Source organism: Mesoplodon densirostris, chromosome 4 (genome assembly GCF_025265405.1).
Source record: "Mesoplodon densirostris isolate mMesDen1 chromosome 4, mMesDen1 primary haplotype, whole genome shotgun sequence".
NCBI classification, from domain to species: Eukaryota; Metazoa; Chordata; class Mammalia; order Artiodactyla; family Ziphiidae; genus Mesoplodon; species Mesoplodon densirostris.
This window is the reverse complement of record NC_082664.1, coordinates 99,246,884-99,261,563: the sequence shown is the minus strand read 5'-3', so window position 1 is coordinate 99,261,563 and position 14,680 is coordinate 99,246,884. Positions and strand designations below refer to the sequence as shown.

Genomic DNA, 14,680 nt, shown 5'->3' with positions numbered 1-14,680 from the left:
TGAGCTCTTTGTTCCGTCCTTTTCATAAGAAATGACCTGTGTTTGCAGCTGAGTAGTGTTTCTCAAGCCAGCAAGGGAAGAAAATGACACTGAAACCTGGAGGAAGGGGGACTTACAGAACTTCTAAGAAAATCCCAGAGGCCTCTTCTCATTTTGTACTGTCTTGGTCTCTGTTAATGCAAGCTAGCAAGCAGTGTTTTTGCTACCACAGTTCTCTTTAAAGCTTTGAATGTCCTGTGAATTTTATTGGGGTTCATGACATTGGAAAAGCTACCCTCCCAAATCTTTTTGAGATAAGCTCTTCCCCTTGGGCTTCTTGTGAAGCTGTTGTAGGACGGTAGGATGGGAAACTTTGTAGGATGATGCCTTTAAAATTCTTATGCTTTTTAAAGATCCTTAAAGGAATTTGAGGCACCAACTTAAGTCTTTCCAGGGTGTTAATAAAGGGTTCTACAGTCTTGGCCTCATCTTTAGACCATGTTTTCCTGGCAGCACCCTAAATCTGATCTTAGCCCAGAAGCTGTTTCTCTGTTTTAGCATTATTTGGGCATGGGGAGATGCTGTAAATGGGATACAGATATTTGAACGCAATGAGTCCTGGATCCTTTATATTCAATAGTCTTTTTTTTTTAGCTTATCCCTCTCATCAGTTTTACTTTCAGCTGCTTTGTAGCTAGAGTCCCCCTTCCTCCAGGTTGCAGTGTCATTTTCTTCCCTTGCCTAGAAGCTGTCACCTTCAGCCTCTTCAAGGGCCGTCAGGCTTCATTAACAGTCTTGCGAAGCCCTGAGAATTTCGTGACATAAGTGTCCAAGAATTTGTAGACATGGGTTTTTTTTCCTTTTTTTGCGGTACGCGGGCCTCTCACTGTTGTGGCCTCTCCCGTTGCGGAGCACAGGCTCTGGACGTGCAGGCTCAGCGGCCATGGCTCACGGGCCCAGCTGCTCCGCGGCGGCATGTGGGATCTTCCCGGACCAGGGCATGAGCCCCTGTCCCCTGCATCGGCAGGCGGACTCTCAACCACTGCGCCACCAGTTTCAAAACATGTAGACATGTTTTTAAACTACCACATCCACTTGCCTTGTCTGACCAAATAATCATTCTGTCTAAAGGGAAGTAGTTCTTCCCAACTCAGTGTCCTTGAAATTCCAGCAAGTTTTTTTGTTTGTTTTGTTTACTCTGTTCTCTTATTATGTGGAAAGTAACAAAGCATTACAAGAATTAATGGTATTTTTTTGTTCAGAAAAATGTATGGATCATCTCGCTAAACTATTACACTGGGAGATGTGATTTCTCCTTAACCCTGCGAAGCATTTCTCCTTGGAATGCAATTCAAATTAGCATAAAATATTTGTAGTTCAGAAAACAGGCTTATGGTATTAGTAGCCATATTTAGAAGACTCATTAGAGTCTGACTTTCCGAGTCTTATTCTGGGAGGCATTTATTAATTCAGCCCCAAATAACTCAATATGATATCCCTAAAACTTTAAAAATCATGGCGGGTTAAGATGGGCGTGGGGAAGGAGTAAGAGGCTTTCTACTAAGAGGTGACTATAGTCATTTTATGGAGGAAAGGCATGAAACAATAGAAGAATATAAGTATAAAATCAAATGCAAATTTTGTGTAACAATGATGACAGTGAAGGATATATATTTGTGGCTCTTGGTGGTTTGAACTTTTTTCTTCATTTTCTTAGTAATTCAAGGTCCTACACGCTACAATATAGACACCATTTTATTGTAACTGAATTTATTTTAAAAGTGGATACTGGTTTTGAGTTAGGCTATTCTCAGTCTACATCCCTAATTACCAAGCGATTTTATTTTATTCATGAAGATTGATGACCTTACAGCAGAACTGGAAACTGCATCTTCAAAATGTCTACATCTGGGTGCAAAAAATCAAGTTCTTCAACAGGAGTTATTATCTATGAAAGTAATGCAAAAGAAATGTGAAAAACTAGAGAAGAATAAAAAGAAGTTGGAACAAGAAGTAGTGAACCTCAGAAGTCATATAGAAATGAATATGATAGAACACAGTCAAGTAGAGCAGTATAAACGGGAGGTTGAAGAAAGAGCAAGACAGGATATAATAGAAAAATTAAAAGAAATCAACCTATTTTTACAGGTTAATTTTTTGATCTGTAATGTGCTTTAATTCACTTCACATTTATAAATTACATTTCGGATGTATACATTTTATATGTTTCTTCTACTTCCCTTATAGCAGTTTGTTTTCTAAGTTTCTGGAAGGAAGGTGGCATTTGTTTCTCCCTTTAAATATTTCAGTTTCCATCATTATTCTCACTAAATTGATCTTTCAGAACGATTCTCACTAGGGAATCATTTTATTTTTAAGACCACCTGGTATAAAACAAAACTATTAGGATGAAAAGAAAATATTATGATTTAGAAATTGTACTATACTCTTGGATTATTCTTAGCTGTATTGTTCAATTTAAAAATTTTAAAATTGATCCTATTATTCTTTGAATTATCAGATTACATGAGTACGAATATAAGAATGATCCAACTTTAATTTTATAATTAAGATTTAACTCAGTTTACATTGATGATAAATATTTTTAAAGTTCAGCTTTTTTTTCACATTTAAAATTGCTCTCTGAATCATTGACACAAAACTGAAGGGAACAAATATACTATAATTATTCAGGTTATAATTATTTTAAACATGTATGTTTTTATTTGACTTTAGACACAAGCAGCATCTCAAGAAAACTTAGAGCAGTTAAGAGAGAATCATAATGCTTCAATAAGAAGTCCAATGGAACTGAGAATTAAAGATCTGGAATCTGAACTCTCCAAAATGAAAACTTTTCAAGAAGATTCTACTAAAGCAGAGTTGGAAAAATATAAGCAACTCTACCTCGAAGAACTAAAAGTTAGAAAGTCATTGGCAAATAAACTAAAGAAGTAAGTCAAAACGTAGAATCATAGAAAATAAATTTAAATTTAGCTCATTAATTTGCCTCTAAAGCATAATTTTTATTGAGCCAGGTTCATGAGATTAGTAGGAAGTGAAAGCTAACTAGATAGTATAACTTTGGAAAATGATGTTAGTAAGTGAAGTCACCTTTAAAATGTGAGTCCAGTTTGCATCTCCCCACCTTTTTGTTGGTTTTACATAACTTTATTTTTTATATTTTCATATATTGGGTTGGCCAAAAAGTTCTATGTGTCTTCCCGTAAGATGTTACTGGAAAAACCCAAACGAACTTTTTGGCCAACCCAATAGTTAACCTGATTTAGTCTTTAAGCTAAGTGTTTTTGAAACTTTGTAATTGAGATAAAATTTCTTGTTGGAATTCCCGTAAATAGAAATATTAACGAGTTTAATTATTTTTGGGAAGATTACCGCTTAAACGCAAAGCGTCACATTTTAGCATTTGGTAAATTTACTTTCTTGATTATGATCTTTGGTATCATCGCTAGAGGGCGCCCTGAGACAAACTACTGTATCTGAAGTTTTTCTGCTCTACATAAAGGCATGCTTGTGAAATAAGGGGAAAGTAACAGAGGGGCGAAGGGCCGTATAATTCACAAAGTGTCTAAAAATAACATGGTGGCCTGCGTGAGGGTGTGCGTGGAAGACCGCAAGGGCAGATCCCACCCCCAGTGCCTCAGTAACAGTGTTACCGGTACCTGTCCACAGCCTGTTAGGAACCGGGCCGCACAGCAGGAGGTGAGCGGTGGACAAGCCAGCAAAGCTTCACCTGCCGCCCCCCCATCGCACCCCATCGCTCGCATTACCGCCTGAACCATCCTGACAACCCCCATACACCCCCATCCATGGAAAAGTTGTCTTCCACGAAACTGGCCCCTGGTGCCAGAAAGGTTGGGGACCGCTGCTCTAGATTATTCCTCAGTGCCGAATGCTTAATTCCTCTGAGGTAATGAGCGAAATGTGTATACAGGGGTGGTGAAAGCAAATGCTTGAAAATGTCTTTGAGGGATGGTTTGTGTTTTCATCCCTGGACTGGTTTACTAAAGGTGGGTGTCTAAGTGCAGCCATCGCAGAAGGCAGCAAGCGTCACCTGTTAAGCCGTCTCCATCTCTGACGCCATTTCTCTCCTCTCCCGACTTTGACTGACTTGTTAGTTAAGGATCCCCCAGACACATATATACTTCTTTAGAATAATTTTACACCTAGAATTGATTATAATAGGTCTGCTCTGACCCATTTTCAGTGTTAAAACGTGGTTTAATGGTTCATTCCATTTACTATTATGGCAATTTAAGAAATGCAAATCATTTACAAATCATTTATGGAAAATGCAATGAATGAAATTGGTGTTTTGCCATCTTCCCAGGACTAATAAGAAGCTGGCAAAGGTCAGTACCAAACTACTGGTGGAGAAAGAGCAGAACAGATCTTTACTCAGCACTCTTACTACGAGGCCAGTCCTGAAGCCACCTTGTGTAGGAAATATTAATAATCGTTTAGTGCTCACTAGATATCTTACTCCAGGAGAAAACTTAGGGATTTCTACCTCAAGTTGGCGCCCTTCACATGCGAGCATGGAGATTTACTGGACCAAGGTTAGTTATATTACCCTTTTTTCCTTGGGTTTCAGATTTCTGATAATAATTCTTGTTTTTAATTTTGTGAAATTCTGAATTGTTTATTTGACTTACACACACGAAGTAAAAGCCATAATTAATTGTGCTAATAAAGAGACAGAAATTTTATGATTTTTTAAAGTCCCTGGATTTCTCATTTTCAAGAGAGATTTATCATTAACTTTATTCAGTAAATGTAATTAAACTGACAAATTTTAAATTTCTCGAAAAACTGCAGTTAAATTCTATTTTAGAAATTAAATATTATTGCCTAATAACCAAAGATATACTTTCTAATTGATTTCAGTTTGGCAATGGTTCATAATCATGTTCAAGTTTTGCTGCACCCTAGTTTTTCTACCCCTAAGCATAAGTGAATGATTGGCATCCAAACACTTAACCATACATGGATTTTTTTTTTATTTAAAGGAATCCTAGATAAATCCTTTTTGTGAATTAAATAGACTTGTAGCACTAAATAGGTTAATTTCTGTTTTTAATTTCAATTTTTTTGTCATTTTCGTACATGAGAGTGCATCCTTAATTGCTATTTTACTTAGAGCATTTTTATTGAATTTTTATAAAATGTCTTGCTGAGCAATTGTAGAACATTTCTAAATACGTAAATAAAGCAAATCTTTAAATTTTTAAAATGAAGTCCACTTATGTCTCTATCTTGCCATCACCTGGATGAATGATGACTATGATGGGGAGTCTTTAAATTGCAACTAGTTTTCATTGTGTATCATTGTTATTAAAATATGCATCTCACTCAGTGCACACGGGGTTATGGTTTTGATGGTGTTTTCATGATGTTCTTGATGCAGAGAACAGTAGGCCTTGTTAAATGAAGTCTCAACCTGTTTTCTCATTTGGCTTCACATCGTAAGAAATCATAGAAGAGCAAAGCTAAGGTTTCTTAGACAGTGCTGTGGCTAAATTGGGTCTAAGTGCTTCAGAGCCATGAAACTGGACTCCAGGGTCGAAAAGAAAATGCATGTCAAGCCCTCTGTCAGTTACTAAGCATGATGTAAACTTAGAATGTTCTCATGGGTTGTCACCCAAAAAATCAAACAATGTATCATTTTACAAGATGAAGATGAAAGAGTGTGTGAATGCAAAAACAATGTGAGAGAAAATTTCTGCGGGAATTTTTTCCTTTAATTTTTTTGGAGGAAAGAGGCGTTTATTTTTTTAGTAATTCTAGATAAATCGAAAAATCGTTTATTTTAAACTCAATGTTGTAGTTACTAGGTATACACAGTTCCCTTGTGGGGTCTTTGCCAAATCGTGCTGGTTTTAATAAGAGAGATTGAAGAGCACTACTTAACTCTATCAAGGTGCAAAGACATGTCTCCATAATGACTACAGAATGCCACGGAAGAGTTATTATACAGTTGTTGTTCACCTAATTCTTAGTAAGACTTACAGAAAGAAGGTGCCTTCTGGAATTGCTAGGAATATAATTATTTCTACTAGGAAAACATAAAATAATACTATGAGAGGTGTTAACGTACTGTCTAAAATGATAGAAAGAGGTGGGTTTTTGGATGGGACATGATAAAACAATAGCCTTCTAAAGGTTTTAGCTATGATTCTACAAAGTAAAATGTTAAAAATGGCATTAAGATTGCATTTGTTTATCATTCTCCTTTATTTGCAATGTTTTAACATTTTGGACTATTCCTACTGTGAAGTTTTATCTTACTCAGCATTTTCCCCTAACTTTAAGGAAAATAATTATAGCAAAGTACTGCTCTAGGTGTGTGGTTTCAGTTGCGCTGGTTGTAGCAGCAAGCTTTCTCCATGTACGTAATACTTAGATTTATTACCTCCCTCACCAGTACATGAAGTTCAGTCTTAGCAGTTGATACCATTGTGGGGGTAGGAGATTACTGCGTATCTGTCTTGCTAATTTTACCCTCAGTTTTCACATTCTAGTTAATTCTGGGATGTTTGGTCCTATATATCAGAAGTAATTTTACAGTTTTTTTCAATTGTGTTATTTAATTATATTATTATAAAATACAAAAAGTTAACATTAGCCAAAATAGCTACATCACTGTTAGATTTTCTTGCACATAGAATTTTTTCAAGAACTGAAAACTTAAAAATCTATTCCAGACAACTTTATAACAGACACAATCTCACTGGTTTAAAGATTTTTTTATGTTCAAGAGTTTTTAGGTATTTGTGTGCCGAACACGATGCATGGCCACAGTAGTTAATAAATGCCCTTTAAATCTGTCTTAAGTAGGAGGATTACATTTTACATTGACTGATTTTGGACTTTTGGTGCATTACTGACACTTTGAAAATTTTTCTAATGATTTATTTAAGTAATTTAAAAAATTGCTCAAATGTCCATTCAGTTTAGCAACTCTCTTTCTAAATGTGGTCATACAAATGCACTGAAGCTAAAACAATTAATATTCCTAAGACTTTGACTTTTTATATGACACAACATTTTGTGTCTCACCAGAATATTGAGTCACATTTCTTTTAAAAAAAATAGGCCTCGTGTTTACATCACCAAGGCAGTGCCTATCCACTCTTGAGTTTTAACTCTAATCAAATTACCACAGTAGTTGAGCTAGTTTCTCATAAGGCACAGGCAGAGTTCAATAAACTTGTTTATTGTCTCAGTTTATTATGTCAGTATAATCCTTCTTGTTCCCACTTCATTTTGTCCACATGGACAAATGAGTAGGCATTTTATCTTTTGAAAGATAGAGGTAATAGTTCAACTTCTTAACAGTTCTTTTTCTTTCATTCATTTTTTTTCCTGTACTTAGTTTTTCAGCTCTTTGATCTACAAATTCTTCCTCAGTTCTTCTCTCTGCAGCAAAATATATGTACTTAATATCTACAGACTGCCAAGTGTAATTTCCTTCATACCTTAGCCTGTTTACAATTGGATAATGAATTAAAGTGGTTTAAATGACTTGATTTTATTACATTTTCGTGACATTTAAAATGAGTGATATCAAATTTTAAAAGTATCAATAATTACTGAAAATAAATTAACTTTGGAAACGAGTGTGCATGTGTATGTGTGTGGTGTGTATATATTTATCAAATTGGTCTTAAAAAGAGAGTGCAACATTATTTTCCAGCCTGCAGTCTCAGATATAATTTAACAGTAATATATTACGGTTGGGTGAACGAGCACATACTTGTTGTGCTTCATATTGTTACTGGCTTCACTACGTTTCTTTCTAAAATGTTCCTTTCACCTTTCCCCTACTTTATAGTGGGGGTTGTCTTGAACAATGTACATTAATTATAAAGTCAGGGAAGAAGAAGAAAACGTTCCCTCAGTGTCGTGTGGTCCTCTGCCTTGTTGGAGCTGTGGTGGGTAGGTGGCAGATGACACTTCTCTTCCCCTTCTGAGTTCAGCACGCGGGAGTCAGCAGCTGGAGATCAACTAAGGAGCTTTGTTACTGACACATAACTAACGAATTGGAGGACGTGCTTTAGGTGTGCAGTCACAGTGGGCCTCAGAATACTTCATCCCAAATTAGGCCTAAGGGGAGGAAGCAAATGCTTGACCCCCGCCCCAGGGCAGGCTGCTTACTGCGGGCATGAGAGCAGACCCAAGTTCCCGGTGCTGAGGGCACACACACCTTCTCAAAGAAGAGATTCGGAAGCAAGCCAGCACTTCTTAGTTCCTTCTCCCAAATTCACGCATTGGGTAAATCTCCCCTCCTCTCATGAGGAGGGTAGGAGTGTAAGTCCTCACGTTGAAACTTTAGGCCAAGGAATTAGCCTGTAATTTCTGACTGGATTTAAATTCCAATTGAGATTACACTCATGTTTTTTGTACATACAAACTAATGATGAGAGATTGAAGTATGCTAGATAGTAAAGAGAAATCTGTTTTGTGTTTTAAATTTTGCCATAAATAACCCACAACGTGGATAATTCATTTGTTGACTCATTTCGGTAAACCAAGTTTTATTTGGAGGAAACGAATATCCTTTTAAAGAAAATTCTCCTCAGGCTTCCCTGCTGGCGCTGTGATTGAGAGTCTGCGTGCCGATGCAGGGGACACGGGTTCGTGCCCCGGTCCGGGAAGATCCCACATTCCGCGGAGCGGCTGGGTCCGTGAGCTATGGCCGCTGAGCCTGCGCGTCCGGAGCATGTGCTCCGCAACGAGAGAGGCCACAACAGTGAGAGGCCCGCGTACCGCAAAAATAAATAAATAAATAATAATTTAAAAAAGAAGAAGAATCTCCTCAATTTTGGCCTGTGTGATTCAACTAAAGATTTTCTCCTTCAAGTTCCCTGTCCTGTGGTTAAAAAAAAAAAAATCTGTGCTTTATAAATTAAATATATTGACTGCTACTAATAGGAGTTATGATCATTTATTCTTGTTCATGCCTTTAAAACATATAATTTAGTTAGAAAGCTACTATTTCATGTCTCATGCATCAAACGTTATTGAGCTACATGACAAAGTTTTACATATTCATTTTCTCTGAGTTATAGTTAAAAATCTATGTGTTTCTTTTTCTTAATCTGAGGAAGTAGCTGGCGTAGAACTCTCTCTAGACTCAGTGAGAAGGCCGTTGGCTTTGTGACACGTTGGCTTTGTGACAAAGTCTCTCTGAGCCTTTGTTACCTCTTTTGTAAAATTAGGGACTTTGACTAAATCAATGACTCTCATACCTTAAAAAATTTTCTTTCAAGGAAAAGAACCTTTCTTTTTAAAAAAAATTTTTTTTTGCATGAAACTGTATGATATAAAACAGAGACAAATATAGAGCTGTTTAGCTAAAGGAGTGGTGGAGACCCTGAAGCTGTGACTTCTTTTTCCTTCAGTCCTGCAGTGTCCTCAGTGGGGGACCTTCCATTACTATGGGATATAGTTTGGAAACTACCAGTTGTGAGAGAATCCTTCTAACTAAAAATCTTTAAAATTAAAACTTGCTGATATATTATTTTCCTGTGTATAATTTTCTCACCTTTCTGTGTTTTTGTTAAATGGAACAGTTTAAAGAAAAATGCAGGTGTGTTCTCCTTATTATTTATTTATTTTTTGCGGTACGCGGGCCTCTCACTGTTGCGGCCTCTCCCGTTGTGGAGCACAAGCTCCAGACGCGCAGGCTCAGCGTCTATGGCTCACGGGCCCAGCCGCTCCGCAGCATGTGGGATCTTCCCGGACCGCGGCAAGAACCCGTGTCCGCTGCATCGGCAGGCGTACTCTCAACCACTGCGCCACCAGGGAAGCCCTGTTCTCCTTATTAATGTTCGACTTCCAACTACTTCCCCCAGGTGAACATGATCTTCACCTAGAAATCAACATAAGGCTCTTGGAAGGAAAAGAGCTTTTGGGGGAAAAGAGAGTAATCTACACGGGTCATTCCCTAATTCAACGCATGTAAAAACGTGACCTACATTTTGCAGTGTTTATTAATGGTAATACAAAATTATTTCAGTAAAGGCTTCTTCCTTCATCTGTTATGAGTTATTAATTTCACAAAACCTGTCTAGTAATGTTGTCACATTATTCATTTCATAGGGCCTCTCTACAGTGCTGTTGTCAGAAAAGTGTTATGGAAAACAGTCTCTGAAAATATTGGGAAACCTGCTAGCCAAAAAATTTGTCTTCGCACCTAAAGTTTACAAAGGCGTTGGCTATCATGATATCATTATCATCACAGTGTTTGTCATGTTCAGTATACTATTTGAGACCCTGTTTAGTGAGAGGGTGCCTTTTATAGGAAAGATTTTTAAAAGGACACTCTAGGTGGAGACACTTGTAATACAGTTTGAAATGTTCCCACACATTTCATAATTAAGTAGATAACTATAATTAGTCAAATGTTTCAAAAAGTTGGCCCTAATTTCTAGAATGGAAACAAAGTTACAGTTAAAGAATTATGTATTGTTTTCCTTGTTTCTAATTCTAGAAAGTCATGAATCAGAAACTGAGTTTGAAAACTGGCTCTAGCCTCTACTTTTCCTTTCTTCAAGCAGATTTTCTGAAATAAATGTTTCAGTCCTAATATAGACAGCAAAATACCTTTACTTAATTTTTTGCCAGTAGAATTTTGACATGACATTACAACGGAACCATTTTCTCCATTTTATGTATTTAAGATTCTATGTTGAAAAATTATTACCATAGAACATACCTTAAAATTTTAGTTATATAGAAGTATAAGAAAGGAAAACTCATTTTAAGGAAAGATCCATTAGAGTAAAAAACTGATTAAACTTTTAGAAAGAGCAATTTTTCTAAGAATTGCAAAGTAATGCATTCATTGTAATATATATATGACTTTAATCGTTTAAACTTGTTTGTACCAATAAGATCAAACATCACCCTCTGAAATTATGTATATTCAGTAGACTGATATTTATTGTACTTTTTATCCGATTAATCTAAATAACATTACATATATGTGTTCTTTATTATCTAGAATCAAAATAAGTAGGAATTTATTTTATTTTATTGATGTGATTATTTTTCTATTTAAGCAATCCTCAAATTAGGTCTAGTCTCTAGAAGTATTATTTAAAGGCCACATTTCATAAGCTATACATCATTCCTACAAAAATGTCTAACTTAAATAATATTTGACTTATTTCAGATGTGGCAGGAGATGGAAAAAATATAACTAGAGTACTAGAAAAAGGTATGTTGCTGAAATTTATGAATTAAATTTAGACATTGATTTCTGAAATAAACTGTAAATATTCAGTAGTAAATGGCATCTCTTTCCATTGTTTGGATGACAGATACTACTGATAGGTTAAATATCTTTTCTTATACATATCTAATGAAAAAATGTGAAAGAATGAACATTCATAATGAAAAATATCCTGATTCCTCATTTATTCATCATGTTCCACAGCTTTAAAAAAAATCTCAAAAAGTCTATGTATTTCTTTTTATTTCTGGCTATATCCTTCCTCTCTACTTCTGCCATCCCTGTGGAACTGTCAACCTGCACACTGACACTATTAGAAAACATGGGGTTTATCAACTTCTCAAGTTTCTGGCAGTGATTAAGGCCAAAAAACCCAGACTCAAGCAGTCACGTTCGTGTAGCTGTCACTTAGTGGCTGACATTAAAATTTCCTGTCATTGACTTTGTCATTGGTTTATCTTTCGCTCTCAGGAAAAATTCCAAATTCCTTATCATGGAATAAAAACACCCAAATCAGTTTGGGTCCTGCCATAGTATTCAGCCTTATCTCTTTACTACCTTCCTCTGCCCCTTTGCTCTACATCTAGTCAAATAGACTGCTTGCAATCCCACAGGTGCTCTTCCTCACCTTTAGTCTTTGTATTTGCCTCTTCCCTCCATCTCCCGTACTTTTCCCTTGTCCTTCAGGTATCCACTTACATACCACCTCCACCAAAAAGCTGACAGTATTGACACAAAGCTGGGTGTCACTTCTGAGTGTTCCTTGTACCCTCTTTTATACCTGTCATAGTATTTATGACTCTGTATGGAAATTGCCTGTTTGTCTGTTTTTCCAGTTTATAGTATGATTTTTCAGGGTGGACTGTGTCACCTTCATCTTGTAATTTCAGTGCTTGTCACAGCACCTTAGCAGATGGTTGTTGAGTAAATGAATGACGAATGAGAAAGCCAGAAGCTCTGATACTCAGCCACAAGAGCAATTAATTCATCGTGCAACCACAGGCAAATTATATACTAGTAATCTTGTATTTTGTGTTATGTCGTGTATAGATACTTTTCATTCTTCTGAATGCTTAGAAAGGTCTCAGGTTTTTTTTTTTACTAACATATATTTAGTTAACTCAAGTATTTTAGGTAAAGAATATAATCCTTTCTTTTTCTTTTCAGCTGCTGCTGAATTGAATCAGCATGCTATAGAGCTTCTCATCTAGGAGCTACTGATGAGTCAAATCTAAATCAAGATCTAGTTTTGAAAACATCACGAGAATATGTACAGATTTTGAAGAAAGATTATATGATCTAAAAGATAAATAGTAAAAATTTCCCTCCTGGGTTGTTTGCATAACATTTTAGTTGTTTCCCATTAAACATGACGTGAAAATCTGGATTAAAGGAAAATATTCTTGTATTATATGTGTATGGTGAAAATGTATATACTATTTTAAACCATGTTTCTCTGCATCTAACTTACTTTTAATAAGATTTTGTGAATCAAAACACTGTTGAGTTTTACATACTCAAACTGAGCCCTGATACCAGCACCCAGACAACCAAACTTGTCATTGATATATAGTGGTGTTGATTGATAGCTTTTTTCTATTTCCAATTTTATCACGATATACAGACCTAAAGATTTAGACAGACATCATTTGGATATACTGCTGCTATGGCTATTGTCAATGTTTTGGGGTTTTTTGAATATTATTTATTTTTGAGTGTGTTGAGTCTTCGTTGCTGCATGCGGACTTTCTCTAGTTGCGGCGAGCGGGGGCTACGGGCTTCTCATCGTGGTGGCTTCTCTTGTTGCGGAGCCTGGGCTCTAGGCGCGCGGGCTTCAGTAGTTGTGGCATGCGGGCTCTAGAGCGCAGGCTCAGTATTCGTGGCACACAGGCTTAGTTGCTCCATGGCATGTGGGATCTTCCCGGACCAGGGCGAACCTGTGTTCCCTGCATTGGCAGGAGGATTCTTAACCACTGTGCCACCAGGGAAGTCCTTATTGTCAATGTTTGGATGTATTACAATTGTTCTAGTGCCATAAAACTTAGTATATATAACTTTAAACACTGATTCATAGATCTTTCCTCATGGAGAAATAAAATTCCCCTAAGACTTTTCACCTTTTCTATTTATTTACTTACTTACTTTTTGGAAACAGTCTTAGAGAAGAGTTCCAAGCACCAGACTCACACATTTTCCTAAAACTACCATATCTCCCGTATATTCTCCTAATGTAACATTTGTCTTTCCTAAATGTCATTTGTTCTCCCATAAGTGCCCTTCCCTCCGCCCACCAAGAAGTCATGTTTTTCAGAAGATGCCTTTCTCCTACTCCCTTTCACTTAAGTAGTATATAAGCCCCCAGTTGTAGCCAGCCCTTCAAATCACGTTTCTTTGTGAACCCCTGCATGTAGTCATCCACAGTTAAATGTTTTTTTCTCATGGTAATCTGCTTTTGTCAATTTAATTTGCAGATTCCCAATTAATGAACGTAAGAGGGTAGAGGAAGTGTTTTCCTTCCCAACAATTCCAAGAGCTAAAATGTTAGTGACTCTTACTTACATCCTTTATTCCCTTTTCTTCTGTCCTTTCAGTGTACTTAGTTGGCAGAACTTCATAAGAGATTGCTTATCATTCTCCCCCCTTACCTTCACCCAGGCATCTACGTGCTGCTGAAGAAAGTTATTCTACTACTTATATTTAGCTAATTTGCATCTTCTTTCTTCACAATGTCGATTTCAAATCTCCTCTCTCTGTAAACTTTTCACCCTGTTTTTTCCCTCTCATGTGTACCAGGCAATCTCATTTCTCATGACAAACTTCTTGAAAGATTTGCCTGTATCCCCACCCGCTCTAGGCTGTCTTCTCCTTCCCGCATTCTCTCAAAACTACTCCGAAGTCACCGATGACTTCCACATCGCTAAATCAAAGTGACACCTTTCCAGTCCTTGTCTAACTGAATTTCTCATTCCTCTTGGCATTCAGTATAACTGACCTCTTTGAGACACTCTCTCCTTTTGGCTGGGCTTTTAATACTCTTTAATTTCATCCTGAATGCACCCACAGCGTATTGTGATCGCAGACAGAGTTCTTATTAATATCTCACAGTAAATACACAGGCCTTCCCTCCTCGCCCAGGCCTGCACCTGGGGCAACATGGTGAGAACAGGTCAGTTGTTCTAAGTCAGCAGGTGAAGGGCGGGAGGAAACTGGTTTTCCCTGCTGCTTGTGAAGGGGCGGGAGTTAGCCGCCCTTCTCTCCTGGGAAGCATCTCCTCCTCACTCTGGCCTTTGGTATGTAAGTAAAACTGTTACCCATCCCAACAAGGGTCCTTCTGCCCAGTGTCGCCCCCACCAGTAGAATGAGTTGGGTCCAGAAGCAAAAGAAAGCTTTACTCTTAGATCAAAGAATGCAGAGGCACAAGCTCCCGCTCAAGAGGCCGTG

General features: G+C 37.1%; 1 protein-coding gene across 15 annotated transcripts in view; it reads left to right on the top strand.

The window, feature by feature from the left end:
* The window catches only part of LOC132488552 (ankyrin repeat domain-containing protein 26-like), a 95,302-nt gene extending 81,984 nt beyond the window's left edge, over window positions 1-13,318 (top strand). For 11 of the 15 annotated variants that reach the window (XM_060096851.1, XM_060096862.1, XM_060096861.1 and 8 more), the window contains 4 exons: window positions 2,716-2,933; window positions 4,331-4,559; window positions 11,180-11,224; window positions 12,407-13,318. In XM_060096851.1, the coding sequence (XP_059952834.1) occupies window positions 2,716-2,933; window positions 4,331-4,559; window positions 11,180-11,206 (474 nt within the window). In that variant the 3' untranslated portion in view covers window positions 11,207-11,224; window positions 12,407-13,318. The other 4 variants (XM_060096854.1, XM_060096852.1, XM_060096857.1 and 1 more) reach the window with 4 other exon arrangements.
* The last annotated feature ends 1,362 nt before the right edge of the window (window positions 13,319-14,680 follow it).